We start from the raw sequence: 25,052 nt of genomic DNA, 5'->3' as shown, positions 1-25,052 counted from the left end.
ACGGTTAAAGTCTTGTGTCCTGAGATGATCAATGACGGATTTGATGCCATTGTGTCCATTGGCTGATCCACTTGCTTTCAGACTGACTTTACCTAACCCACGCTGCATATCGTCATGAAAGACATAGACGTTTAAGGGAAGTGAAAGATCTTTGACTGTGTAGGATTAGATGAAGCTATCAGACAGATCCACTTGCCTGCTTGAGCAATACATGATCCACTAATGTTCATCAACTTTCTTGGCTTTAAGAGCGTGAGTTTGTATTCATGAAACTCGTTTTTGGATTGAACTTGTATGTTTGTTTCAGCCATGTCTGATTTCCAACTACGGTTTTGTGACCATGTTAGATTAAGCGACTTGGCAATGGCATCGAGCACCATCATGCCTACATTATGTCGAGTATTTGGTAATGGTACGTTTCCTAAGCCAACCAACTTTGATCAGGTTAAATTTTATGTTTGTATCTTGGGGGTTGCTTACTAAAATACGAGACTGGGCCATGTTCAATAAGAAAAGAGAGAGAGAGAGAGAGAGAAAAAAGCCTCTTTTCACAGACTGAAATCCATTATTATTATTATTGTTAGATAACAAATAAATGTCTTTATGGTCTAGTTAATGATAATAAATAAACATGAAAACAAATTAAAGCAAACATATACAAATTGAATCTCTCTATAGAAAAAAGGTATTGTTTGTAAATGCAAAAAGTAATAAAAAAAGGGGGAAATGCTAAAATAGGATGAAAATGTATCTCTTTAGTTACGACCGTAAACACCACGTCTTTGGCCACCTCCACCATAGCCACCGTTACCCGTAACCACCAGATCGGCCACCACCACGGCCACCACCACCGCCGCCATTACGGTTGTATCCACCACCATTGTTACGACCATAGCTATTGTATCCGCCGCCACCATTACCATAGTTGTTTCCGCCGCCACCACGGCCACCTCTATTACACGTTCTTGAAGAGGAGGTAAAGTAGAAGGAGCACTCAATGTGATATTACGAGAAGTCCAAGGACGACCAGCCAAAAGAACACTACCATCTTCTTGTACTTCACATTTAGAACTCTTGATATCAAACACAACACCCATAGAATCTTGTGTCATTCTCCAGCCCTTCAAATCGTCATAACCCAATTCAGGGTATTCACGGTTCAGAATATTACGAACATAGCCAGGATGTTGAATTGTATAGGTCAATTGCATCAACAAAGTAGTTTGACCTTCTTGAGAAGTCAATAAAGAACGACTAGGGACACCTTGATGATACCTGTCATGAAGGCCAAGGCAGCAGCAACAGCATTTTCAGCACCGTGCTTTTCAATTAATTGCTTAGCAGAGTCAGCAAAGAAGGGCAAGACATCAGGCTTGACCATATCAATCGACTTGAAAGCATCTTCTGTAGTAGCACTGATGATATCTTCAGGACGAGGGGCAGACAAGTGTTCGAATTTGACACCTGTACGCTTTGAGATGTAAGACAACAGACCTTCTTCAGCAGGCTTATAAAAAGTGACACAGACACCAGAACGACCAGCACGACCTGTACGACCAGAACGATGAACATAAGTTCAGTGTCCTTGGGAGGTTGACAGTTGATGACCAAATCGACTTGAGGAATATCCAAACCACGGGCAAGGACATCAGTACAGACAATACACTTGTATTTACCTTCACGGAAAGCCTTCATAGTAGCTTCACGAGAAGCTTGAGCAATATCACCGTGCAAGACAGCAGCATCTTGCTTGATCTTGTCGTGGGCACCCAATTCGTTGGCATCAGCCTTAGTAGCACAGAAATGACAGTCAGACCACTACGACCATAGACATTCACAACATCACCAATAATATCAGCACGGGTATGGTATGAAGAGGGCATAGCAATATGACGAATGTTGGTATTAGTTCTGTTCTTGGCATTACCGATCAAATCAATACGTTCATAGTCTTCTTTCAAGAAACGCTTAATTGTCTCCATGACAGATTCGGGCACAGTAGCAGAGAACAACAAGGTTTGATAGTCGCGAGAGCTCTTTTGTTCTTGAATGTTGGATAACAAATTGAACATGTCTTCTTCAAAGCCACGGGCATCCAACATTTCGTCTGCTTCATCCAAAACGATAAACTTGAGGTCATGTAACTTCATGTTGCCGAATTTGATATGATCGAGGATACGACCGGGAGTACCAACAACGACATCAACACCATCTCTAAAGACAGAGGTTTGTTCATTGTAAGGCACACCACCATACACAGGCAATGTCTTGAGACGGTTACCAGAGATTTGTTCAAAATCACCACAGACTTGCTTGGCTAAATCACGAGTAGGACAGAGAACAAGCACACGGGAGCACGACCACGACGTTCCTTGTATTCCTTATTCAAAGCCAACTTTTCAATGACAGGCAAGGCAAAAGCCAATGTCTTACCAGTACCTGTACGAGCACGGGCAAGCACATCATGACCATCATAAATCTCATCAAAAGTAGCGGCTTGAATTTCAAACAAAGATTTGATACCTCTTGACTCAAGGTTGTTGACTGTACCTTCAGAAATACGGAACTTGGAAAGACGAAGGTGGTCAGGAATATCTTCATCCTGGTTTGTATCTTCTTCAACAACTGTCTTGCGCTTCTTGGAGTCAGGTTCAGGAGTACTTCTGTAGAGTTTTCAGGCAAATCAGACTTGGTCTCGGCTTTGTCTTCGCTATCTGATTTTTTCTTATCGTCTCTGTCTCTCTTGCGAGAAGATCGTTCCTTCTTTTCCTTCTTTTCCTTCTTATCGCTACGATGTTTGTCTATCGTTCCGTATAAGACGCATACTCTTTATCCCTCGAAACAACTTACCTTCTTTGCTAGAGACAGTACTGGGCATATTCACAGATCTTGGAATTGTAAAAAAAAAAAAAGAAGAGATCGAGATTTTGTAAGAAAAAAAAAGTTGAGATATAAAAAAAGGATTGTGACTTGTCTTTACCGGAAGCAGTCCTTAATCCACTTAAGATAGTAACCAATGAAAACCAAAACATAATGCTTAAAAGAATGAAACCGTTTCTCTTTATTTATTGTTATTTTCTATTAAATAATAAATAGAGTGAGAGTGAGAGTAAGAGTGAGAGGAGTAGAAATTGAACAAAGAAATGTATCATCTTTTACGTTTTTTCATTGGCTGCAGATGCCTTTCTGATACCGAGGCTTCTTCTGGATGTTGTAAAGTGTTGTCATGGTGATGTTGAGGAATTGGGCGGTACATGGAATGTGGCGGTGGCTGATGATATTGATGATAGATCTCTTCTTCATGCCTAGTTAATCCAAGTGGGTTTGGTAGCTGTTGCATAAGTGGTAGTGATGCTGAGAGATTATGAATAGAAGGCAGTCGATTATCATTACTATTATTACTATCATGAAGACTAGCTTCATCAACAACAAGAGAACTATCATGGCTACTAGCAACAGAGGTTTTATTATTTAAACAATTGGGATCGTGCATCGGCGGCTGTGATTGATGGAGAATCGTTCGTAACATATCTTCAATTGTCTTGAGTCGGTCTTCAATGGCTTCCAGTGCTGCTTTGGATGTCCACCTCCATGGTTTTTTCTATCGTCCAGTTGTGCTGCTGTTGGATAGACACAAGCTGTGTTTGATTTCTGACAGCTTCGACATGGCTGTTCGCCGTTGCACTTTGTTTTTTTGCGTCGACATTCACCACAGGCGCTCATGATTTTTGCTCGCTTTTTTCGTGGTTCCATTGGTTTGTTATCGTCAGGCATAATAAATTCAGAAATATATATAGGAGAAGGGAAAGGAAAGGAAAGGGAGATTTATTTTAAAAGAAAAAAAAGATAAAGAAAGAAAAATTAAGAAAAAAGAGGAGGAAAAAAAAAGAAAAGAATGATGCGTTTGGGGGTTGTGGAGGGAGGGGGATGTAGTGCAATCTTTTTATTGGCCAATTCGAGACGCAGCACGGGCTACAAACACAAAAGATATACTATAGATAAAGAAGCACAGGCTACAAAGTGACGTGATGGTTTACAAAGTGGAAAAAAATGAGCTTATTTCCCTTTTTCAATGTTTATGACGCTTGTATGGTTTGTTTACTAGTGTAACAATGTGTTTAGGAAATGTTTCCGTTTGTTTTTGATCACATGACCTAGCATTTTTCATTGTCTTATATATGCATTTATTCAAGAATGATCTAAAGGGCATCTCTCTCTCTCTCTTTTTTTTTTTCTTTCGGTTCAAACTGATTTAACATGGACTTTCATCCCAATGACAGTGACAGTAGCAGTAGTAGTGAACCTACTTCAAACCTTAGTACACATCAACATGACATTTCCATTATCGGCAACAATACCATAGAAGACAAAGAGCTCTTGTCTGAAGCAGTGTATCATCCTATGAGCTACATACCGGAAAACCAATGCCAACAGAACAAGAGATCACCTCCCTCTTCTTCAAGAGCACTCTCAGACATGCTTGAAACAAGAAAATCCATTCAACATCGCCTGAATAACATTTATTATAGTCACCATCCAGTCTATAAGGACACCATGAATGTAGCTGCACTTACACAGCAGCACATGGATCGTGCCTCGCAAGTCCATACAAACAATACTGCTAATGCACCTATGGATCATCACAAAAATACGTTAATATCTATGATGTCAAAAGCAAGACAAGTCAAGTTAAAATACAGTATTTACGATTGTTCTTCTTATTCGGGATCTTATCACCCACAGAACATCATTGTAAATCAACCTACACAACAAGCCTCTAGATGGTCAAGTGGACTGAATGACCATGAACAGTTTATTACCATCAAATTCGATAAACCCGTCATTGCTCGTAAGTTTTAATATTTCGGAAAAATTACAGGCATTCTAAAGAAAGACGAAAAAAAGGTTCTGTCATGTTTGGTAAATTTCATAAAGGACATGTTTGTAACTTGAAAGAATTTAAGGTCTATGGTGGCGTGGATCCAAAAGACGATATGATTGAATTGCTACATCATGGTTTGCTTGTTGTGGTTAATTATATCTCATCCTAATACACTATACATATATATATATATATACATATAGGTTTAAGAAATGATACCGAACCAGAAACATTTTCGTTAAAGTATCAATACAAAAACTTGGTATGGGGACTATCAAACCAATGCTTTCAACTCATTTCACTTTAGATTCTCCCCATTAAATACATCAAAATTGTGCCATTGTCTGCTTTTGGTGCTAATTTCAATTACAGTATTTGGTATCTTGAAGTGCGTGGCATCAATGAACCAGCTGTGATCCAAAGAGTGTGTTCAGAATTTGAAACTGCAAGTAAACATAAAACGCGAATGATCCTATTGACTCTTCATATAGTACAAAGAAACAGAAACAGTCCGCTTATGCTTAAAATACTTTCGCCAGAGAAATATGATGGATACGTTCTACTTTATTAAAGACAAGACAGGTGTTGAATTAGAACACCCTCTGTTATCTCAACTACATCAGTATTTAGTGGTGGAGACTGATTTTGAAGCAGCTGAGCGAGTGTTGCAACTAGCACATCATGAATGTGAAATCTATCGAACTTATTCAGACAATGCAACCTATAAACCTATCTGGAGACAACTCAAGCCTCAAGAAAAGCAAGCGCCTGTTCCTATGCCGAGAGGAGGACATCAGATGTGTATTGATGTAGATCATCAAATGATTTATATCTTGGGCGGTTGGGATGGAAAGGAAGATTTGTCTGATTTTTGGTCGTATGATATTCAACAAAATCAGTGGAAACTGCTCAGTGAAGATACGCAAATGTAAGTAAGAAAACACAGTGTGTAGGTGTATTGATCGATCAAAACAAGTCAAGGTGGCCCAGGTCCTCGTTCATGCCATAAAGTCTGTTTGATTCAACAAGCCAGTCTATTTTTGTTTTAGGTAGATACGTAGAGTCATCGCAGGCAACAAATGCAGCAGAATCCTTGTGCTCCGATTTTTATCGTATTACGTTGCACTCGATCAATGGATCAAAATCAGCAACCATACAGCTGTAAGTAGTGCCTATCATGCAGAACACTAGCTTATGCTTGTATAGTGTGAAGGTGGCCCTGAACTTATATTTGACCACCAAATGTGTGTGGATCCAAGTGGTGAGACACTCTATGTATTTGGTGGAAGAACAGTCAATGGAGACACGACAGTACAAAACTACAGTGGTCTTTATGCTTACCATATCAAATCAAATCAGTGGAAGCTTGTTAGGTAATCATGAACAAATAAAAAAAAAAGGTCTAATATGGGGAATAGAAATGATGATACCAAGCCAACTTCCAATTCACCTTCTACCTCTCCCCATTGTCCACAAAATGCGCCCTTGAAATCTCGTGTAGGCCATTCAATGCTTTTTGATCAGACGAATCGCTCCCTCTATGTGTTTGCTGGCCAACGTGGCAAAGACTATTTATCTGACCTCTATCGTTACGATGTAGACCAAGATATGGTTACAGAAATAGCTCAAGACTATACCAAAGATGCTGGACCCGATGCTGGTTTTAATCAGCGTGCAACAATTGATGCTGCATTAGAAGAACTCTATGTTCTATCAGGCTATAAGCGCAACACAAACTCAGATGTTGTCAAGAATGCATTAGGTTTTTCTATCAAACAAAATGAGTGGCATAAAATATATCAGAATGAAAACAAAAAGACAAGTTTATTAGAGCCATGCCCTCGTTATGCTCATCAAATGGTGTATGATGCCGTGCATCGAGTCCAGTACATATTTGGTGGCAATCCTGGTGATAATTCAAATCCAAGTAAACGATTGAATGATTTCTGGGAACTCAGATTGGTCAAGTATGTATCACTGTTGCCAAGTATGATTACTAATGACATTAGGCCTGATCCTTCTTCTATCTTGAGACGGTGTTTCTATATGATTCGTATGCAGAAACTGAAAGAACTTTGTAATCAAATAGCTTGTATGCAAAAGACACAAGAAGCCAATGTCAACCTGGAAACATTAAGTGTTCTAAAATATCTTAGAAATCAAGTAGCACCCGTAGTAGATTATGAAAATGAAAAGGAATCAAAAGAATTTCATCAAATGTGTGCCAACCTTTGTCTGTTGGAAACAATGATGGATGAAGATGAAGAAAAGGATGTCTTTGCTTCAAACATTGTAGAAACTGAAGGTAAATCAGCAGAATGTATTTGACTCTCTAACATGTTTGAAAAGACATCTTGTTTTCAGAAAGAACAAGACTGTTTGAAAAATTATTAGAGTACATTCCTCAAGAGATGAAAGAGCCTTTAGGGAAATTAACAAATGCTGTAAAACTGATATGAGAATAAAGCAACCACCTTTCTTTTTCCTTTTTTTTTTCTTCCTTTCTTCTTCATTATGGATCCAGAAACAAAAAACAAGCTTATTTTATTACATGCTGCACTTATGGTATTTGTATGGATGCTTGCTGTCCCAGTGGCTATGGGCATGAATATGCTTGCAAGAAAAAAGGGCAAAACATGGGGCCCAAAGTACATATGCTTATCATGACAACAGCAGGATTTGTGCCTTTTACTATTTCAGCATTTATTGCATTTGGTATATCTGGTCAACTTAAACTCAAACCACATTCTGTATCGTATTGAATGAAAAATATTAGGCATGAACTTACCTAGTTCCTTGTAGGGCATTGGCACTGCTTTATCTATTGGAGTATGGTCTCAAGTCATGTTGGGTACTGTAAACCATCTCTTGTTTCGTTATCGTCGAAAGCATCATTGTTTGCCTCCTAAACGCCCTTGGAACAATCATGTTCATATTTGGCTTGGCCGACTATTACTGTTTATGGCATTAATTAATATTCCTTTAGGTATGAGGATCAAAAAAGCAGCAATGCCACTGTATATTCTTTATGGTATCTGGTTATTAGTCTTGGCTATCGCATTTTTATGGCTTGCCTTTCTTTCTGAAAAGAAACAAGACACAGTTGAACCTGATAAAGAAGTAGAAAAAATGGCTATAAATGAAACAAAGGCATAGGGTTGTGACTAAATTTAGAATTAGAAATAAAATAAAAAATAAAAAAAATATTTCATTTTTATTTCTTTTCTTTCTTCTTTTCAGTTATATATCTCTTTACATTATGACAACCATTATTACAACAAATAATAATGAAGTAGAATACAGTCCTTTGCATCTCTCGACAACCAATGAAAAGATACCAAAATACATTTCAATGACAAATACCATAGAATCAAAGCAAGAAATCAAAAACAGAAGCAGGCCTATTCAAGAACAAAATAACTCACTTTTCGATGTATTTTTAACAGTGATATTGTACATATTGCACTTTTTATATCTATTGTATATTGGCTATATCTCATTTTCAGTCTATCTCTATACTACATTCTATCAATCAAAAGCAGATATTCAAGCACGCATGCAGTTTGATAAACGACAATTGACAAAAATACCAAACCACCTTGCTATCCATATTTCTCGTGAGTTATTGAGCTCAAGAAGTCTTAAGGACTGGGACACAATGATGCTGGACATTTGTATGGCTACATGTTGGGCTTGGGAATTTGGTATTCAAGAGGTATCTGTGTATGATGCATCAGGTAAAGCAATAAGAAAGCAGAATACATGACTCATTTCATACAAAAAGGAGTTTTTAAATCAATGGCAGTTGATCTTTATAAACAGCAATCTACTATGTTACATGAATGGATGACAAACCAAATGGAAAAGAATAGACCAGGTAAAGTACACGGTTGTAGACGATAGATGTCATTGACTTTTATAAGCCATCAAATTTTCAGTTTTATCAGGTGAAAATGGGAAACCACACATGGGATATGTAGTACAAGAAATGATAAAAAACAACAAACAGGCAATAGACATTGAATTAGTAAACACATATATGCATCGTAAGGGACTAGTGTCTATAAAGAGCCATTTGCTAATGTATGGTGATAGTGAATACTATTTCTGATCCTGATTTGATGATTAGCTATGATGGTCTTCCACATAACTACGTTTCATTGGATGGTTATCCTCCTTGGCATATTCGATTAACTGAAATTATGTAAGTCCCTCTCTTCTGACACGTGCCTTGTATACTAAATCTCTTTTTAGGAATTGTTATAGTGAACACCAGTTGAATTATGATGTATTTATCAAGTGTTTATACAAATACTCCAAAGTGGAACAACGATTTGGTAAATAAATATCATTTATTTGAGATACACTACCTAGTCAAAAGGAATGGCATAATACCTGGCCAGTGCATGACATGCCAGTAAATAACTATCTAAACATTCTTCTGTGTTGATATGCATATGTCTCCTTAACATATTGACATAATATGGATCATATTGAATATCAAAGCATTTATACATCTTCATTTTAAAGTCTATTTGCCATGGTCCATGGCTGTTGAATAGGTGGTCTATTTCTTGAATACTTTGATATAGCGGTGTGTTGATATCAGCAATCTCTTGGCATAGTACATCAAATCCGTCCATTTTATTGCTTGTCATACGTTCAACAGAGACCTTGAGTGCTTCTTCTAACTCAGTCTTGTCCTTGTATACAACAGGTGTTGATATTTCTGTCTCTTGGCGAATGTTATTTAGTCGTTTGTTCATGTCTTTTAATGTCTGTTGAAATTCTTGATTTCTTGTTCTATTGTGTTTAATTGTTTCTTGACTTCTACAGTCTGTGATGCTGTATCTTTATATTGTTGCTCAATATCTTCTTTCCAGGCCTGCATTAAAAGTTCAAACATGGCTTGTTCGTCTTTGACTGTCTCTTTATTCTGTATGAAGACTTGTTTTGTTTTTTCTGTATTCATATCTATCTTTAGACTGTGTGATAGACTGATGAATTGAGATAGGATTTGATCAAACATAGCATGATTTTTGTGTTCATGGCTATTGGATTCATTCTGGTTTAGTTTAGACTTGCTTTGATGTGTTGTTTGTTGAGTTTGATTTGTTTCTTGTGCAATATTCTCAGTGGGTGAAAAGTAAATAAGATTCTTTACTTGAATTGAAATGAGTGGATTGTGCTTATCTTGTTTTCTTTTTTTTCTTTTTAGCTTTACCTTTGATTTTTAACCACATAAAAAGAAATAAGAAAAAGAAGAAAAAAAAAAAAAGAAGAGAAAGAGGAAAGAAGAAAGCTTTAGTTTATTATCGTTACACTTTATTTTCACAAGGTTCAAGTCACACTCGTTTGATCTGAACAAGATGTACAACATATGTGCATCAATTCACTGATTTAAAAAGTGATTATAAAATAAGGTACAAAAACAAAGATGGGCCGGTGATAAGGTGTTAAATTAGACTAAATAGGATTCCTATTGTCATATTCCTTTCTCACACAAACCCTTTTTTTTTTTTTTTTTTTGTCCTGGACTAATCATCATTTTCTGTGTCCCTTTAACACTGTGTATTTTATCAAAAACGACGTGTATGTGTCATCGAAAAGTAGCTTGAGTCTCAATTTTATTTTTTAACCAGTGATTTTACAATCAAAATGAAAGAAAAGAGGGGGAGCGAAGCAAAATGGAAGACAAAAAAAAAGAAAGAAAACACAAGAGTAACAAAGAGTCATACATACTTTACCAAATAACAAATCGATACGGAATTTCAATATCCTGTTTATAAATAGAGAACATCTATAATTTTTCTCACCTTCCCTCTCTCTTTTATTATTATTATTATTATATTATTATTATTATTATTTTAGAGTTATGTCTACAGAACTATCGATTTCAAAAGAGAAGCCTTTGTTATATACCAAAGATAGACTACTAAGGCTTTATGGTCTTGATCTGTTTGCTGCATTTTCTTCTGCTGCTATGGTTTCACCTTTTATTGCTATTGTAGACAGGTAAAATAAAAAAAAATTAAAAAAAAAAAAAATTAATGCAAATGCATGTAGATCGATTATTGAAAATTTAAACGGTAAAAGACAATTAACAGATGGCTTAAAATACGGCTTGCGTTCATTTCTGTCAAATCCTTTTCAATTTACTGTATCACCACAATTCCGTATTGTACTCGGTCTCTATTTCTCAACTTATACAACGGCTAATCTTGTCGAAACAACCTGTGAAAACTATTCAGTAGATCCTGTCAAGACATCTTTATATAAATTTATCACAACCAGCATAACCAATATTGGTTTATGTGTCTATAAGGATAAAGTGTTTGCTCGTATGTTTGGTGTGACTGCCTCAAGAGCATTGCCTAAGCTATCTTACTTTTTATTTGCTGCCAGAGATTCATTGACGATTGCTGCTAGTTTACAGCACCTCCTTATATTGCTAGTTGGCTTCAACAGACTGCCTCTTTCAGCCAGAAATCATCTCAGGTAGCAGCTCAACTTGCTTGCCCTGCTATTGTTCAATTAGCAAGCACACCTGTTCATCTGTATGCATTGGACATCTATAATCGCCCTGGTGCCACCATAGCCAATCGTACATTTCTTATCCGTAAAGAATATCTCAAGAGTACATTAGCCCGTATTGGTCGTATTGGTCCTGCATTTGGTATTGGTGGTGTTGGCAATACGTTTATTAGAAGTTACAGATCACGTATATAAATTATTTAATAGAATCTTTTTCGCACTTCTTCATTTGTGAGGTACTTGTGAGTCACAAATGTCACTAGTCCATGCTTCCATAAGATAGCCATGACTGAGCCTTGTTTATGGTTCTTGCAAAATGAGATACCAAGTGGTTGACTATCTATAGCAGTAACAGACATTGCAGTGTTGTCCATACATACGCTTGATCCATGAACATAGCCACTAGAATAAACGAATAAATGAGACGAATACGATCTCATTCTGACTTACATAGGGAAAAGAATAGGCTCTGTATTCAAATTAAGAGGTGAGTCTTGTTTAAGTGAATACAAGGCAATCAATGGTGTATTTTCAAAAGCAATAGCCAATCTGGAGCCATCCAGACTAATATCGCGAATCACACCACCAGCCTTGATCTGCTCTCTAGATTCAGTCGTGACAGTAGTGACTGGCAAAGAAGCCAATGGATGATCCACAACACTATGGATCTGCTTACCACTCATGAATAACACATGAAGATCAGATTTGCCATACATTGAAAAAACCAAGGAACGATTATCGGGTGCCCAACAAGCAGCTTGAACCCACAAACAGGAGGATTACTGATCACCTTTGATTCCCAGTGTTTTGTGTCCCACATACGGGATGTACCAATCGAACCGCCTTCAAATAACCATTCACCATTAGGACTCCATCGCAACATAATACAACCATGACCATATCTCTTTAATACGTGTGTTCTCTTGAGCAACATATCATAAATCACAAGTGCATTCGAGACAGCGGAACCAACAGCCAAGAGATGACTACCGGGTGTAGGATCCCATGCTAGTGAACTTACATGATCATGACCTTGATAGGACAAATAGACCATAGAAGCTGAGGGATGGAATTGAGGTTCTTGATCTGTGGCTACTCTTGGTATTGTCCAGACACATACACCTTGCTTACATCCAACAGCCAAGGTGCCTGCTGATCTATGCTTCCATTCTAATGCTGTTACGTCTTTCATTTGAATGTCTCTTAATACTTGACATGTCCAGACAGTATCATGCTTTTCATAAATGTAGACATCGTCATGTTTATCAACTATAGCAAGTATGTCCTGGTGTGGGTGCCAAGCCATGTATACGACTGTATCTTTGTTTGAATTGAATTTAGGGTGTTCTAGGATAGCATCGGATGGCTTTAAATAAGTCGAATAGATATAGTCATAAATGCGTTTGCCTTGTTTATAAAGAGGTGTAGCTGCAATCATAGGAAATCTAGCACAGTTAAGCAAGAAGGTTTGTGGTGGTTTACTTACTTTTCTTGCCATTGTTGACTAAGTGTGGATTTGATATCGTTATAATACGTATCCACCATAGAAGAAGAGGACTTGGCTGCTGTATAAACATAATCAGGTTTCAAGTCTTCTACTTGTTTGTAGCGAATAGAAGGGTATAAGGTTATCTATCAAAGCGATGAGTTGACTCTCTAAAAGAAAAAAAAAGTAGGTGTTATCTACATTATTAGCTGCCACTTCGTTTATAGCTGGACTCGATTCATTTTCTACATGGACTAAAGCCAATGAATGAATAAATAAAGAAAGACGCGTTCATTCAACTATATTTACTTAGATTGCCGTTAATTTCAGCTATTGTTCCAAGTTTAGTGTCTACTGTTGTATTCAAAAGGTTCATATAATAAAAAGAGAAAAAGAGAGAGAGAAAAAAAAAGAAATGAAAAATACGCGTTTTTAAAGCCATCTAAGCCTCCAAATCAATAGGGTCTGTTTGATTATGCATCTTTTCTTTTTTGTATGTGCGTATTTAAGCAGACATTATACAACACTCTATGATGGCTGTTTCTATAAAAATAACATGAAAAAAAAAGGGTATTATTCTATTTCAAAACAATAGAGGCATCATCGAGAAATAAATTCTCTCTCTCTCTCTTTTTTTTATTTTCTTTTCTTTTCTTTGTTAATCAAAAATGTCTATTGAACCAGAAATACCTTATACCTTTAACGACGATGAAGCTTCTGATAATGATGATGACTGGAGAGATACCACTGTTCGTATACCTTCACAATCACAATCGCGACAACAAACACCCACTATCGACATGAGCCTTCAACATGCTCGAGCAGACACACCCGTCTCAAGTGGTTCAGTTCGTAGTTTTACAGACACGACTGTCGTACCAGAAACTGTCCATCGAAACGCTGATGATTACTGGGTCTTGCCTGCCCATTTTAACCCAATGGATATCCTGGGTGGTTTCAACAAGGCACGCGCCAAAGAAATCCAACGCGCTTCCAACTCGTACATTGAATACAACTCAGACTACAATCAAATCGATATCTGGGGGGACGAAATCGCTATCAAAAAGACAAAAGAATACCTCGACACGATTGCTGCTCGTGCTAACGAAAACGACACACGCTCCCTTCGCAAAACGAAGAAATGGAGTAAGCCTGAGCGCGAATTGACAGAGAGAGAGAAAAGACGTGCTGAACGAAAGCAAGCCAAGATGGACGAAGAGAAAAGATACCAAGGATTACCTGCTGTACCTCAAAACTTCCATGCTGTGTTTCCTTTGCCTGATAAACGCTTGCCTTTAGTGCGCTTTATGGGTGATCGAGGTGAAGAATACTTCAATTCGATTCGGGCTGAATGCAAAGCGTTCCTTTGGTACGAAGAAGTAGGCAATTTGATCCGAATCAATGCAGATACAGAGGAATCTGTCAGGGAAGCAGGCAAGCGTGTTCGTAACTGGTATTTGCGTTGTTGTCGTAAGCCTATTGGAAGTACATTGCGATTATTGCAACAACCTTCCAAGCAATGGCTCTTGAGATACCGTCGATTACCGAGTACATTTGTCACTTACACTTATGCAGACCCTGAACGAGAGAAAATGATGTTAGAAAAGCACCGATTATTGGAAACAGTGGCTCATGGTACACCAATGTCTCTCATCAGTCTGAGTGATGAACGACCTCAGGAATTGTCTGAACAAGGACGAAAATTAAATGCACGCAATGAAACCTTTATTGAACAGAGTTTGGCAGATGGTATCGAAAGTTTACGTTTAAATGACTGGATGGTCCGTATGAAGATTCGATATGGTAGTATCTGTTTGATGAATTACCCCAAGAAGGATGATAAATACCTATCAATTGAAAAAGTCAGCGACAAGATATTCCGTAAGCCCATGTTCAAGTCTGCTTTAGCACCCTGTATGAGCAAAACAAGGGATCATCTTCAACACTTGTTTGACTATCTTTCCAACGGTACGGATGCTGTTGAATACTCTGAGAACCCACGCACTTCGTTTGTGGTTCATGCAAAGCAGTACCCAGCAGCAGCTCCACCCCGTGTGTCTGGTCAGCGTGAAGCTTCGCGTGGTGATATGTGGGATACTGTCATGCAAGTCTCTTTTACTGAAACAGGCTCTCGACTTCTTTGGAACACTATGACAGACTGTACAGATTTAGTCGATATCAACTGTACCAACATTGAAGGACGTTACTCTTGGGATCTCAAGCTACAACATGCCCGTCAATTACCCAACAATGACTTCGATACACCTCATTCTAAATTCTGGCAAGCCCTGCGCATTTCACCTGATAAACGATTGATCATGGCTACTTTTAGTGATTATGTCCCTCATTTGGTGACTCAAAAGACAAAATGGCTCTACAACTGGAAAGGATATGTGGTTGAAGTCTGTAAAGATGAGATATGGGACATGACTCGTATCAAAAGAAAAGATCATGAACTTCCTGTAGATCTTACTGCTTTTGAACCACACCGTTCTTTGTATAAAGTCTCGCTCTACAAAGAAGCTTGGGGTTGATCGATTTGCTGAAAACTTGACTTTAAAGATTGGAGAGGCTCCTAGTTGGACATTACGTGATTTCCTTGGCTCCGAAGAAGAAAATGTTCGTGCGATCATGAAGGCTGCAAAGGAATTTGGTGAAATTCTGCATGATAAAGTGCCTCTTTACTGGGATAGCACTAGCAACTCGTTGGTTTAAATAAAAAATTCACTGTTCAAATACCTAAATCTTAAAACTTGTTAAAAAACATTGTTTCTATTTGTTATTGTTGTGATGTTGTAAGAGAAAAGATAAAAAAACAAAGAAGTCGATTAGAACTTGTATAGGTTTATTCTTGTGATGTTTTGATAATAGAGAGTTATATGATAAGTTAATGTATAGACAAAGGTAGATACTTTGAGACTGTTTTATACAATTTTATTGTTATCATTTTTGAAGAGATGTCGGAGTAAGTAGTAGTAGAGTTCATGCAAATGACTGAGTCTCTATTATCATAGACTACTTTAAATTAATTAAATAATGTAAATTATGGATTTCAGTCATAAGTCTTAGTCTGTTAAAAGATACATTGTCTTATTCAGTACAAGAGGTTCTTTTATGTCTATTTCTGATGTAAATTGATTATGATATGTTTTACTATGTAATTGAAGACTTATTTAATGTCAGATCATCACAGGTACAGACAGATAACGGGTAAAAAAGGAAGTAAAGATAATAAAGGCCTTGATTTACTTGCATAAGAAAGAGTATGAGAAAATTATGGGAATTAACACTGTTGAGAAAATACATGACCTGTATGAAATGAGAGATGGCTTATTGTTTTGCTTGCTAGTATTCTTGTTGGCCCTTGGATCCACATGTTCACACGAACGCACCAGAATCATCACCAACATCTATTACAACACCCAGAACAAGAACAACCATTACTCAGAGGGTGCTTCACCACTTTACTACGTACACACATAGTATAGAAGCGACTCGGACACAAACAGACTCGGATCGGAATGGCTGCTTACGTCACTACATCATAAGTTTTTTAAGTTAAATAGAATAATTATTTAAATTCTCAATAATGTCACAGAAAATAGCGATTCCAGTAAGAAACAGCCAATTGAAGTTGAATATAACCTTCCAACAAACTATAATCCGAACAAACGAAGGTTTAAACCACAAGTACTGAACAAAAGAAGAAAGAAAGTCCGCCTCAACTTGATTCGCATTAGTAAAGCCAAGCACACTTTAGATTCGTCAAGACAGAAACATCAATCAGCTTTAAGTATTTAATTACTTCCTTCTCCATATGTTATAGTTTATATATTTTAGTACAATTAGAAAACATATAAATACTGTGTTATTGATACTTGTAAGTTCTTCATCTTATACTTACTGTATCAATACACAGGTAACATTACATTTATTATAAATAAAGATCTTATACTTACTGTATCAATACACAGTTCCTTTCTGTGACGTCACGTTATTTCCAGAATATTTCCCAGTGAATCTATTGGCTAAGAAACGTTCTATTGTCTCGTGACTTGACTATAAGAATACAAACCTAAGTAAAATATCAAACGACAATTGGTAGCATCAGACGTCCGTCCTGACTGTTGTATTCCCTGTTGCCTCCGTGCTGTATATCTGTGCCTAAGTGCTGTATTGTATCTTTATTTTGCCTACGTGCTGTAATTACTCTATTATCTTAATTGATTATATGGTGTATTATTGAAAAAAAAATGTCCAAAGAAAACTCTACCTCTGATTTGTCTGACAATACTGCTATTGCTCCTTATTCAAGAATTTACCAAGGCCTTGAATAACAATGGTGGTAGAAGTGTACCTCGTACAATTGAACCCCAACCTACGACGGTACTCGCGATGCATGATTATTGACTCATGGGTTCGTACCTTGAACGTTACGCTGATTTCCAAGGCTGGGATTCCAGACAAACTAAGTGCTATGCTGTCACATTGTTGCGCGGAAGGCGACACCTGGTACCGTACTCTGGAATCTGATACTGAAGAAGAACCACAAGACTGGTTGACACTTAAAAGGGAATTGGTGATTTTTTCCGACCCGATGACTCTATCCGACTTGCCAGAGATAAATTGGCAGCCTACCGACAAATGGGTTCCCTAAACGACTATATTAATGGTTTTATGGACATCATTGCTGCTATCCCAGGAATTACCGAAGATGAATCATGCGACAAGTTTATGCGCGGCTCTCTAACCGGGATACCCGTTCTCAAGTTCGTCAAGCCCAAAGTACTAACTTGAGAGAAGCCATTCGTGTCGCAATTGCACACGACAGCGCTATACATGAAAATCCCACTTTTTATCGTCGAATGTTGGATTTTTCAATGCCAACCGTTCTATTCCACCAAGGAGACCCTATGCCGGCGAGCCAATGGATTTAAGCGTGATGACCTCCTCTCCTCGACAAAACACCCGTTGTCATTACTGTGGCAAAATTGGTCACATTCGCCGTTTTTGCAAAATGCGTAGTGAAGATATCCGTCGAATGGAGCAAGACCGCTATCGCAAACTAAACAAGAATAATGGTGCTAGTTCGTCAAAGGATTTTCATTAAACCTAGTTGAGGAACAGGAAGCTCAGCTAGGTGAAGATTCAGAAAATCTTCCTGCAAGCGATGACTATAGTAACACAACTTGTTGTAAATGTTTTACTCAAAGTCAAATAAAGTTGAAGATTACACACCTTATTCTGATACTGATGACAACGACGATAATAATGATTCTATTGTAATCACTAAAGACCAAGACCCCGAGGAATTTACAAAAACTGAACACGGCGTTGTTACTGAATTAGTGCCTATCATTCATCCAAGTAAAGGGCTAAAGAAGAGTTTCAGTATTTGTCTGAACTAAACGTAGTCGCTACAAAACTACTCTATACCATGGCAAAGTTGATGGTACTAGTCTAGACATATTGATCGATAGTGGCGCAAGCGAAAACTATGTGTCGCCCAGTGTAGCAAAGCATGCTGTCTCTTCTACTCCTGTTTATGATCGACGAGTGGAAACTGCTGGTGGCGAAACAACCGAGATTAATCAAAAGGTCGAAGTATTTTTAGACTTACAAGGTTTCAAGACCAAGGTGACAGCCTACGTGTTCCCCACTAAGTTTGATGTAATTCTAGGTCGAACTTGGTTGAAGGATGTCGATCCGCGCCCTGACTGGTCCAACGATACTTGTATATACAGAGTAAAGACAAGAAACAGCAAGTTGAACTAGTTCCTCGAAATGACTACCGTCAAGGACGTCCTACAATCCTCAACTGAACTACTTGATATCAAAAAAACAGGCGGAAAAGAGTATTCGTAGAGGAGCTGAGAGTTACTTGTTGTACGTAAATTCTGCTGAAGTAAACGAAAGAAATCCTATGGTTGTAAAAGAAGAATACTGGGATAAAATAGTGAAAGAATTCTCTTCAGTTTTCAAGGATGAATTACCTGGGCTACCTCCGGAGCGTGACGTAACTCATGTCATCAACACGGGAGAAGCCAAGCCTATCAGTCGCCCTCCATTCAAAATGAGTCCTGCCGAACTAGATGAACTGCAAAAGCAGATCAAAGAACTGCTACAATTAGGCCTGATTCGTCCAAGCGCTTCGCCTTGGGGAGCACCTGTTCTATTTGTGAAAAAGAAAACTGGAGAAATGCGAATGTGCATTGATTATCGTGCTTTGAATAGTGTAACCACTCGGAACAACCACCGTTACCAAGGATCGATGAATGTTTAGATCGCCTGCAAGGTGCCACTTATTTTACAAGTCTTGATTTGAAGTCGGGCTATCACCAAGTGCGCATCAATCCAGAAGATGTGCCAAAGACGGCGTTTAACACCAGATACGGACAGTTTGAATTCTTGGTTTTACCATTCGGACTTACCAATGCTCCTCCAACGTTCCAAAGCTTAATGAACAAAATCTTGGGTGACTACTTAGACAAATTTGCTTTGGTTTATTTGGATGACATTTTGATTTACAGTAAATCACTAGAAGAGCATAAGCAACATGTACGCATGGTATTGAACAAACTCAAAAATGCCAACCTAATCGCAAATCTAAAAAAATGTGAGTTTGGTAAACGAGAATTGACATTTGTTGGATTCGATATCACCTCCAATGGTATCTTACCTAGTCGTGCCAAAATCAAGGTATTAAATTCATGGCCTGCCTTGACCAATGTCCAAGAAGTCAGATCTTTTATTGGCCTAGCTCAACATTACCGACGTTTCATTCCGGGATTTGCATCAATCGCTTCTCCTTTGACTGATCTCACTAAAGGCACTGGTCCTAAACGACGTCCTATTGTCTGGACTAAGGAGTGTCAAGAAAGCTTTGATAAAATCAAGACAATGATGGTCTCTGCCCCTGTGCTACAAGCTCCTGATATGAATAAGCCTTTTAGAGTGGAAACAGATGCATCTGATTTTGGTTGTGGTGCTGTGCTTTTGCAACCCGATGATAAGGACCCTCCTGCGTGGCATCCGGTAGCATACGAATCGAAAAAATTCTCCTCTGCAGAACGTAACTACCCTGCTCAAGAGCGTGAATTGATGGGATCTTACATGCACTTCGTACTTGGCGATGTTTTCTTGATGGTTGTCGCGGAGGCTACAAGATCTTGACTGACCACCTTCCCAACTGTTACTTGAGGTCGCAAGATAAAATGAGCCCAAGATTGGTGCGTTGGATGAACGAGTTGGAGCTTTACTCACCTACTATTGAGTACAAGCCTGGTAAAGAAAACAATGCAGCTGATGTATTGTCTAGAATCGGTGGCCCTGAATCTACTAGTGCTGAGTCGTCCTTAGAACCAGAATTCTTATATGCTACTTGGACAATGAAGAATGCACCAGAATCTATCCAGCTGGATTGGCCTATGCTCTATCTTGATCTGAATAGAGTTAAGTCTGCCGAATTAAGACACTATCTAGAAAAAAAGCATGAGAAATTTGTGGTTAAAGATCGTCGTGTCTATCGTTTGGTTCAAGTAGATGACAAACAAACAACAAAGGCGGTTCCTTTCGTACCTTTTGCTTCAAGGGCTGATCTGGTTGCTCGCTATCATGAGGCGAATGGTCATGCTGGTTTCGAAACCATGGTTAAGCTTTTTACACCTCGTTTTTGGTGGCCAAGTATGAAACGTGATTTGAAAGATTGGTTGAAAACATGTCCTGCATGTCAAGTCAACAGCCGACCTAGCCATACCCACCATGACGTTATGCACCCCTTAAAGATACCTACTGCCTTTGACCGATGGCACCTAGACTTCATTGGCGAACTACCTTTGACCGTAAAAGGAAACCGTTGGTTATTAGTCGCTGTTGACTATGCAACTAACTGGCCAATTGCCCGTGCCGTACCTGCCGCCACTAAGGAAGCTGTTGCCGATTTCATCTACGAAGAAATCATGATGCGTTTTGGTTGCCCCTCTGAGGTATTGACGGATCGAGGTTCCAACTTTAACAGCGAATTGGTCAACGCTTACCTGAAAAGAGTAGGTGCCCATCATAAACTAACCTCTGCCTACCATCCTCGTACTAATTCTAAGGTGGAACGCTTCAATGCTGTGATAAAGGGCATGCTTAGAAAATATGTGAACGGCGCACTGCATCGTTGGGATGATTTTGTTAACGCGGCTCTTTGGGCTTCAAGAATACGAGTACACTCGACTACCGGTTACAGTCCTTTCTTCTTAACTTATGGCCGAGAACCAAGACTACCCGGCGACCCATTAGTGCCTTATCTTGATAAAAAGACATTTGCTGATGAACGAACAATCGCTGATTTGACTTCAAGGGAATTAGCAGATTTGGGTCAACACCGTGCAGCCGCAGAATTCCGAATGAAAGCTATGGCTGACAAAGACAAGGAGAGATGGGACGCTCAGATCAAGAAGGTTGCGTTCGAAGTTGGCGATAAAGTGGTTCTCACGCATGAAGGCCGTTATGGACTAGAACCACATTACAAAGGACCCTACATTATTGTTCAATCTTTCCCTGATTTCGGTACATACAAGCTACAAACTTTAGCGGGTGAGCCGTTAAAATCATTGGTCCACATAGATCGATTGCGCTTAGCTAATGGACATTCATCTTCTGAACCCTGGTATGACCCTACAACTGCTCGACAAGAATGGCGTTCTGTCATGACAAACATTGGACGTTCAGCGGTGGTACCATCTATTCCCCCTCAATTGGCCACAAATGACATAATTGAAGAGACACCTATCGATGCAACTGCTACCATTCCTGAACCTACGGCTGATGAAGTTGATCCCAGTATTGACCATGTTGATCCTGTTGATACAAATGACTCCATACCTATCATTGACTCAACTAGCACAATAATCACTCCTATTAGTTCGACACCACGCATAGAAAATGCAACTGGTACACAGGTATACGACTCAAACTCACCATTCTTGCCGACCTTGGATTTACCTGACCAAGCTATGTCTCCTACCATATACAATCAAAGCCATTCTTCGTTAAAGGTATCTTCTCCTGTCTCGAAACTGGCAGCTGAACCTGTTATAACAAGTGATGAGTCCCCTTTGGACATTAAACACGACAATGTCCTACCTACTACAAACAATTCACAGATGCTTTCTGTCTCTGCACCTCCTTGCGATTTCGCCATAGATACTACTGAACCAATATCTATTGCCAATGACGAATTTGTCGACGCTCAGGAAATCCTCACAGACTCTGCACCTAATTCGTTAGATCTACCTGATTCCGAGTTTAACATTGACATTGATGTTGACGATGCTGAGGACGTGGATGACTCTTTTACAAATTCTACTACCAATCCGATGTCGGTTTTGTCTGGTATTCAAGACGCGTCTGCTCCTTGCTCCTCATTTACAGTACCTCCTTCTAACCAAGCTTCTAATGTTCAGAGACGAACATCAAGCCAGGAGGGGGGTAATGTCACAGAAAATAGCGATTCCAGTAAGAAACAGCCAATTGAAGTTGAATATAACCTTCCAACAAACTATAATCCGAACAAACGAAGGTTTAAACCACAAGTACTGAACAAAAGAAGAAAGAAAGTCCGCCTCAACTTGATTCGCATTAGTAAAGCCAAGCACACTTTAGATTCGTCAAGACAGAAACATCAATCAGCTTTAAGTATTTAATTACTTCCTTCTCCATATGTTATAGTTTATATATTTTAGTACAATTAGAAAACATATAAATACTGTGTTATTGATACTTGTAAGTTCTTCATCTTATACTTACTGTATCAATACACAGGTAACATTACATTTATTATAAATAAAGATCTTATACTTACTGTATCAATACACAGTTCCTTTCTGTGACGTCACGTTATTTCCAGAATATTTCCCAGTGAATCTATTGGCTAAGAAACGTTCTATTGTCTCGTGACTTGACTATAAGAATACAAACCTAAGTAAAATATCAAATCGACATTTCAAGCAATTGCCTTCTTGGCTCAGTTGGCAGAGCGTCTGCCTAGTAAGCAGAAGGTCGCTAGTTCGATTCTGGCAGAAGGCAAAGCAAGCTTTCTTTTCTAAGGAACTCCATCTGGGTCCTTAGGAAAAATTTTTTTCGACCTTAAAGAAATTGTCGTCAACAGTTCAATTGAATGTTCTTTTTTTTGCGCACAAACACGACCAAAAATCCTAAAGTCACAGTTATTGTAGTGTTAAAGAACAAAGATAGAGATTGCAGCAATTTGTATAAACATAAAGCAATAAATATAACAGAGCAATGGGCAGCAAGTTATATGTAATGAACACCAGGTTTTAAGTCGTCCGACTATGTTATTTGTATAAGAAAGAGAAGATACAAAGTGATAATATAATATAACGTACAATGATCGAAGGCAATGTAGGATCAAGGGTCCCATTTAGACAAATGATATGATAATAGTCTAGTTAAAGCAAAAGACAATACAAGTAAGGTACAATTGTATGTCTAAGGTAGTTTAAGGGTTGGATTGAATCTCTGTATTTAAGTTGAATTGTTCTGGTATCTATATCTATTCTAAAGTAGTCATTGTAAAAGTGGTACGATATGTCAAGCGTTTGCTGACTAAAATAAAATGAGCAATATGTGCTAAAGTCTAATGTGATATAGAGTAATACAATAATTGGGATTCAAAGTAAAAGAATAGGTATTCTGTGTCACAAATAGCTGTCAGAATTTAGAGTTGGGTAATAAGTACATAATATGGAAATAATCATTTCGTAACAATGTACGCATTAGAAAAACATTAAATCTGCACCACATAACCCAGAATGTCTATTCATTTATGACAAATGACACTATATAAGCTTCTTTTTTGGATATTGAAAAACCCTCAGTACATAGTGCTGCAGAGTATTATTATTAAAAAAAGCATGTTACTTGTCATAAGAATCATTCTTTCTCCCAATGACTTTATAAAAGTAATCATTTTTTATTTATTCTATTCCATAACGAAAACATCATCAGTATCATCTCTTTGGTTCTGTTTCTTTTTCTTCTTTAGTTTCTTGTAATGAAAGAGATGGTTTTCATCGCGCGGTATAACCAGAGATGGAGGCCAAGGTACAGGTGGTTTATCAATTATGCTTCCCACAATAAATGTCGGATCATCCTTCTCATAAAAAGCACTAAAGCTACTTTCTGGTAGAGAGTGCACTTTTCTTTCTTTGTCTAATGACTCTATTATTGTTTTTGTTGTGTTTGGAATGGAGAGAGGCCTTGATTTTTTAGGAGCGGATGCTGTAGCATAAGAGTCCAAAGTGGATATGTCTTCTGAAGGTGATGAATTAGGATCGATAGGTGTAGGAATATCATGAGGGATTTGATCTTTTTTGAAGGGGTTCATTTCTCTTTGGTCTATGAATAATCTATAAAACAAAAAAGAAACAAAAAGTAACCAAGCAAACTGTTTCTTTTTATATATTTCTTAAAAAAAAAAGGATGTCACTTGAAAAAGATGACACCATTTACCAACTGATCGTACCATAGAAAGCATAACATTGTCATATTATTCTTACTATCTGGTACGTAAAGTTTGGTACATGCAATATGATCAACAGTGATAATGAGAAAAGTGACATAATTCAAGTAAAATAAAGGTTGCCCGTGCACATATCATCAGGTTATTTTCTATATATAGGATAACAAAAATGATTTAAGCAAAAATAGTACTGACAAGCCAAAAAAAAAAACAAGTGGGACATATGAATTCAATGTTATTTCTCTAACAAACAAATGACCATTTTTATTCATGTAAAAAAAAGAAAAATGATCAGTTTCGTATTTGCTTCAAAAAAAAAAAAAAAAAAAAAAGAAAAAACTCAATTTGTTTTCTCCTTTTTTTTCTTATGTATTTATCAAAATGTATACCATACAGGATTATGTCTGCTACAATAAATGCTCTTGCAGCTCTATGTCGAATAAAAAAAAAGAATGATTCTGCTAGTAAATTTAAATGTCAACAGCCTGATCATGAAGAATGCATTTCATGTTATTTTGAGTATCAATATCTTTTTTTCGTACATGTAAATCAAGCATAAAAATTCAAACAGAGAAAAGAGAAAGAAAGAGAAAAAGGCCTTACAATAAAAAATATTTCAA

At 37.9% G+C, this 25,052-nt stretch overlaps 9 protein-coding genes and 1 non-coding gene across 10 annotated transcripts; 6 read left to right on the top strand and 4 right to left on the bottom strand.

Annotated features, from left to right (window-relative positions):
* On the bottom strand, positions 1-434 carry B0P05DRAFT_438825 (peptidyl-tRNA hydrolase; the record flags this gene model as incomplete). The annotated part of the gene is made up of 2 exons (XM_051573733.1): positions 1-149; positions 185-434. Coding segments are annotated over 2 exons (399 nt in total), but the record flags the coding sequence as incomplete, so codon positions are not given.
* Positions 435-4,223: 3,789 nt separating this feature from the next.
* B0P05DRAFT_566179 (Muskelin N-terminus-domain-containing protein) lies at positions 4,224-7,358 on the top strand. The gene is made up of 13 exons (XM_051581025.1): positions 4,224-4,301; positions 4,357-4,849; positions 4,906-5,016; positions 5,086-5,144; positions 5,190-5,306; positions 5,374-5,810; positions 5,859-5,892; positions 5,916-6,001; positions 6,031-6,043; positions 6,089-6,255; positions 6,301-6,849; positions 6,892-7,187; positions 7,232-7,358. Exons 2-13 carry the CDS (start codon positions 4,402-4,404, stop codon positions 7,339-7,341), a joined length of 2,427 nt encoding a protein of 808 aa, XP_051429171.1. The 5' UTR covers positions 4,224-4,301; positions 4,357-4,401; the 3' UTR covers positions 7,342-7,358.
* On the top strand, positions 7,359-8,062 carry B0P05DRAFT_566176 (uncharacterized protein). The gene is made up of 3 exons (XM_051581024.1): positions 7,359-7,474; positions 7,504-7,632; positions 7,685-8,062. The coding sequence occupies exons 1-3, from the start codon at positions 7,397-7,399 to the stop codon at positions 8,036-8,038; spliced, it is 561 nt and encodes a 186-aa protein (XP_051429170.1). The 5' UTR covers positions 7,359-7,396; the 3' UTR covers positions 8,039-8,062.
* Positions 8,063-8,680: 618 nt separating this feature from the next.
* B0P05DRAFT_481682 (uncharacterized protein) lies at positions 8,681-9,227 on the top strand (the record flags this gene model as incomplete). The annotated part of the gene is made up of 4 exons (XM_051575192.1): positions 8,681-8,771; positions 8,806-8,928; positions 8,978-9,086; positions 9,137-9,227. 4 exons carry the CDS (start codon positions 8,681-8,683, stop codon positions 9,225-9,227), a joined length of 414 nt encoding a protein of 137 aa, XP_051429169.1.
* Positions 9,228-9,249: 22 nt separating this feature from the next.
* B0P05DRAFT_566167 (uncharacterized protein) lies at positions 9,250-10,157 on the bottom strand (the record flags this gene model as incomplete). Its single annotated transcript, XM_051581023.1, has 2 exons — positions 9,711-10,157; positions 9,250-9,660 (listed from the first exon to the last, which is right to left on the bottom strand). The coding sequence occupies exons 1-2, from the start codon at positions 9,909-9,911 to the stop codon at positions 9,253-9,255; spliced, it is 609 nt and encodes a 202-aa protein (XP_051429168.1). The 5' UTR covers positions 9,912-10,157.
* Positions 10,158-10,712: 555 nt separating this feature from the next.
* B0P05DRAFT_566165 (uncharacterized protein) lies at positions 10,713-11,625 on the top strand. Its single transcript, XM_051581022.1, has 3 exons — positions 10,713-10,897; positions 10,949-11,234; positions 11,312-11,625. Exons 1-3 carry the CDS (start codon positions 10,758-10,760, stop codon positions 11,609-11,611), a joined length of 726 nt encoding a protein of 241 aa, XP_051429167.1. The 5' UTR covers positions 10,713-10,757; the 3' UTR covers positions 11,612-11,625.
* B0P05DRAFT_566159 (WD40-repeat-containing domain protein) lies at positions 11,626-13,287 on the bottom strand. Its single transcript, XM_051581021.1, has 4 exons — positions 13,212-13,287; positions 12,903-13,156; positions 12,189-12,861; positions 11,626-12,084 (listed from the first exon to the last, which is right to left on the bottom strand). The coding sequence occupies exons 2-4, from the start codon at positions 12,959-12,961 to the stop codon at positions 11,863-11,865; spliced, it is 954 nt and encodes a 317-aa protein (XP_051429166.1). The 5' UTR covers positions 12,962-13,156; positions 13,212-13,287; the 3' UTR covers positions 11,626-11,862.
* Positions 13,288-13,400: 113 nt separating this feature from the next.
* Positions 13,401-15,820, top strand: B0P05DRAFT_566158 (uncharacterized protein). The gene is given in 4 exon segments (XM_051581020.1): positions 13,401-15,335; positions 15,369-15,406; positions 15,426-15,617; positions 15,642-15,820. 3 exon segments carry the CDS (start codon positions 13,571-13,573, stop codon positions 15,615-15,617), a joined length of 1,995 nt encoding a protein of 664 aa, XP_051429165.1. The 5' UTR covers positions 13,401-13,570; the 3' UTR covers positions 15,642-15,820.
* A 7,083-nt stretch (positions 15,821-22,903) lies between these two features.
* Positions 22,904-22,976, top strand: B0P05DRAFT_t125. The gene has a single exon. It is a non-coding gene; the product is annotated as a tRNA-Thr (tRNA).
* Positions 22,977-23,463: 487 nt separating this feature from the next.
* B0P05DRAFT_642334 (uncharacterized protein) lies at positions 23,464-24,510 on the bottom strand (the record flags this gene model as incomplete). The annotated part of the gene is made up of 2 exons (XM_051583804.1): positions 23,911-24,510; positions 23,464-23,547 (listed from the first exon to the last, which is right to left on the bottom strand). The coding sequence occupies exons 1-2, from the start codon at positions 24,295-24,297 to the stop codon at positions 23,464-23,466; spliced, it is 471 nt and encodes a 156-aa protein (XP_051429164.1). The 5' UTR covers positions 24,298-24,510.
* Positions 24,511-25,052: the final 542 nt, after the last annotated feature.

The sequence above is a fragment of the Gilbertella persicaria genome (assembly GCF_025201335.1).
Source record: "Gilbertella persicaria strain CBS 190.32 chromosome Unknown B0P05scaffold_85, whole genome shotgun sequence".
Classification (NCBI taxonomy): domain Eukaryota; kingdom Fungi; phylum Mucoromycota; class Mucoromycetes; order Mucorales; family Choanephoraceae; genus Gilbertella; species Gilbertella persicaria.
This window is presented reverse-complemented; position numbering and strand designations above follow the sequence as displayed.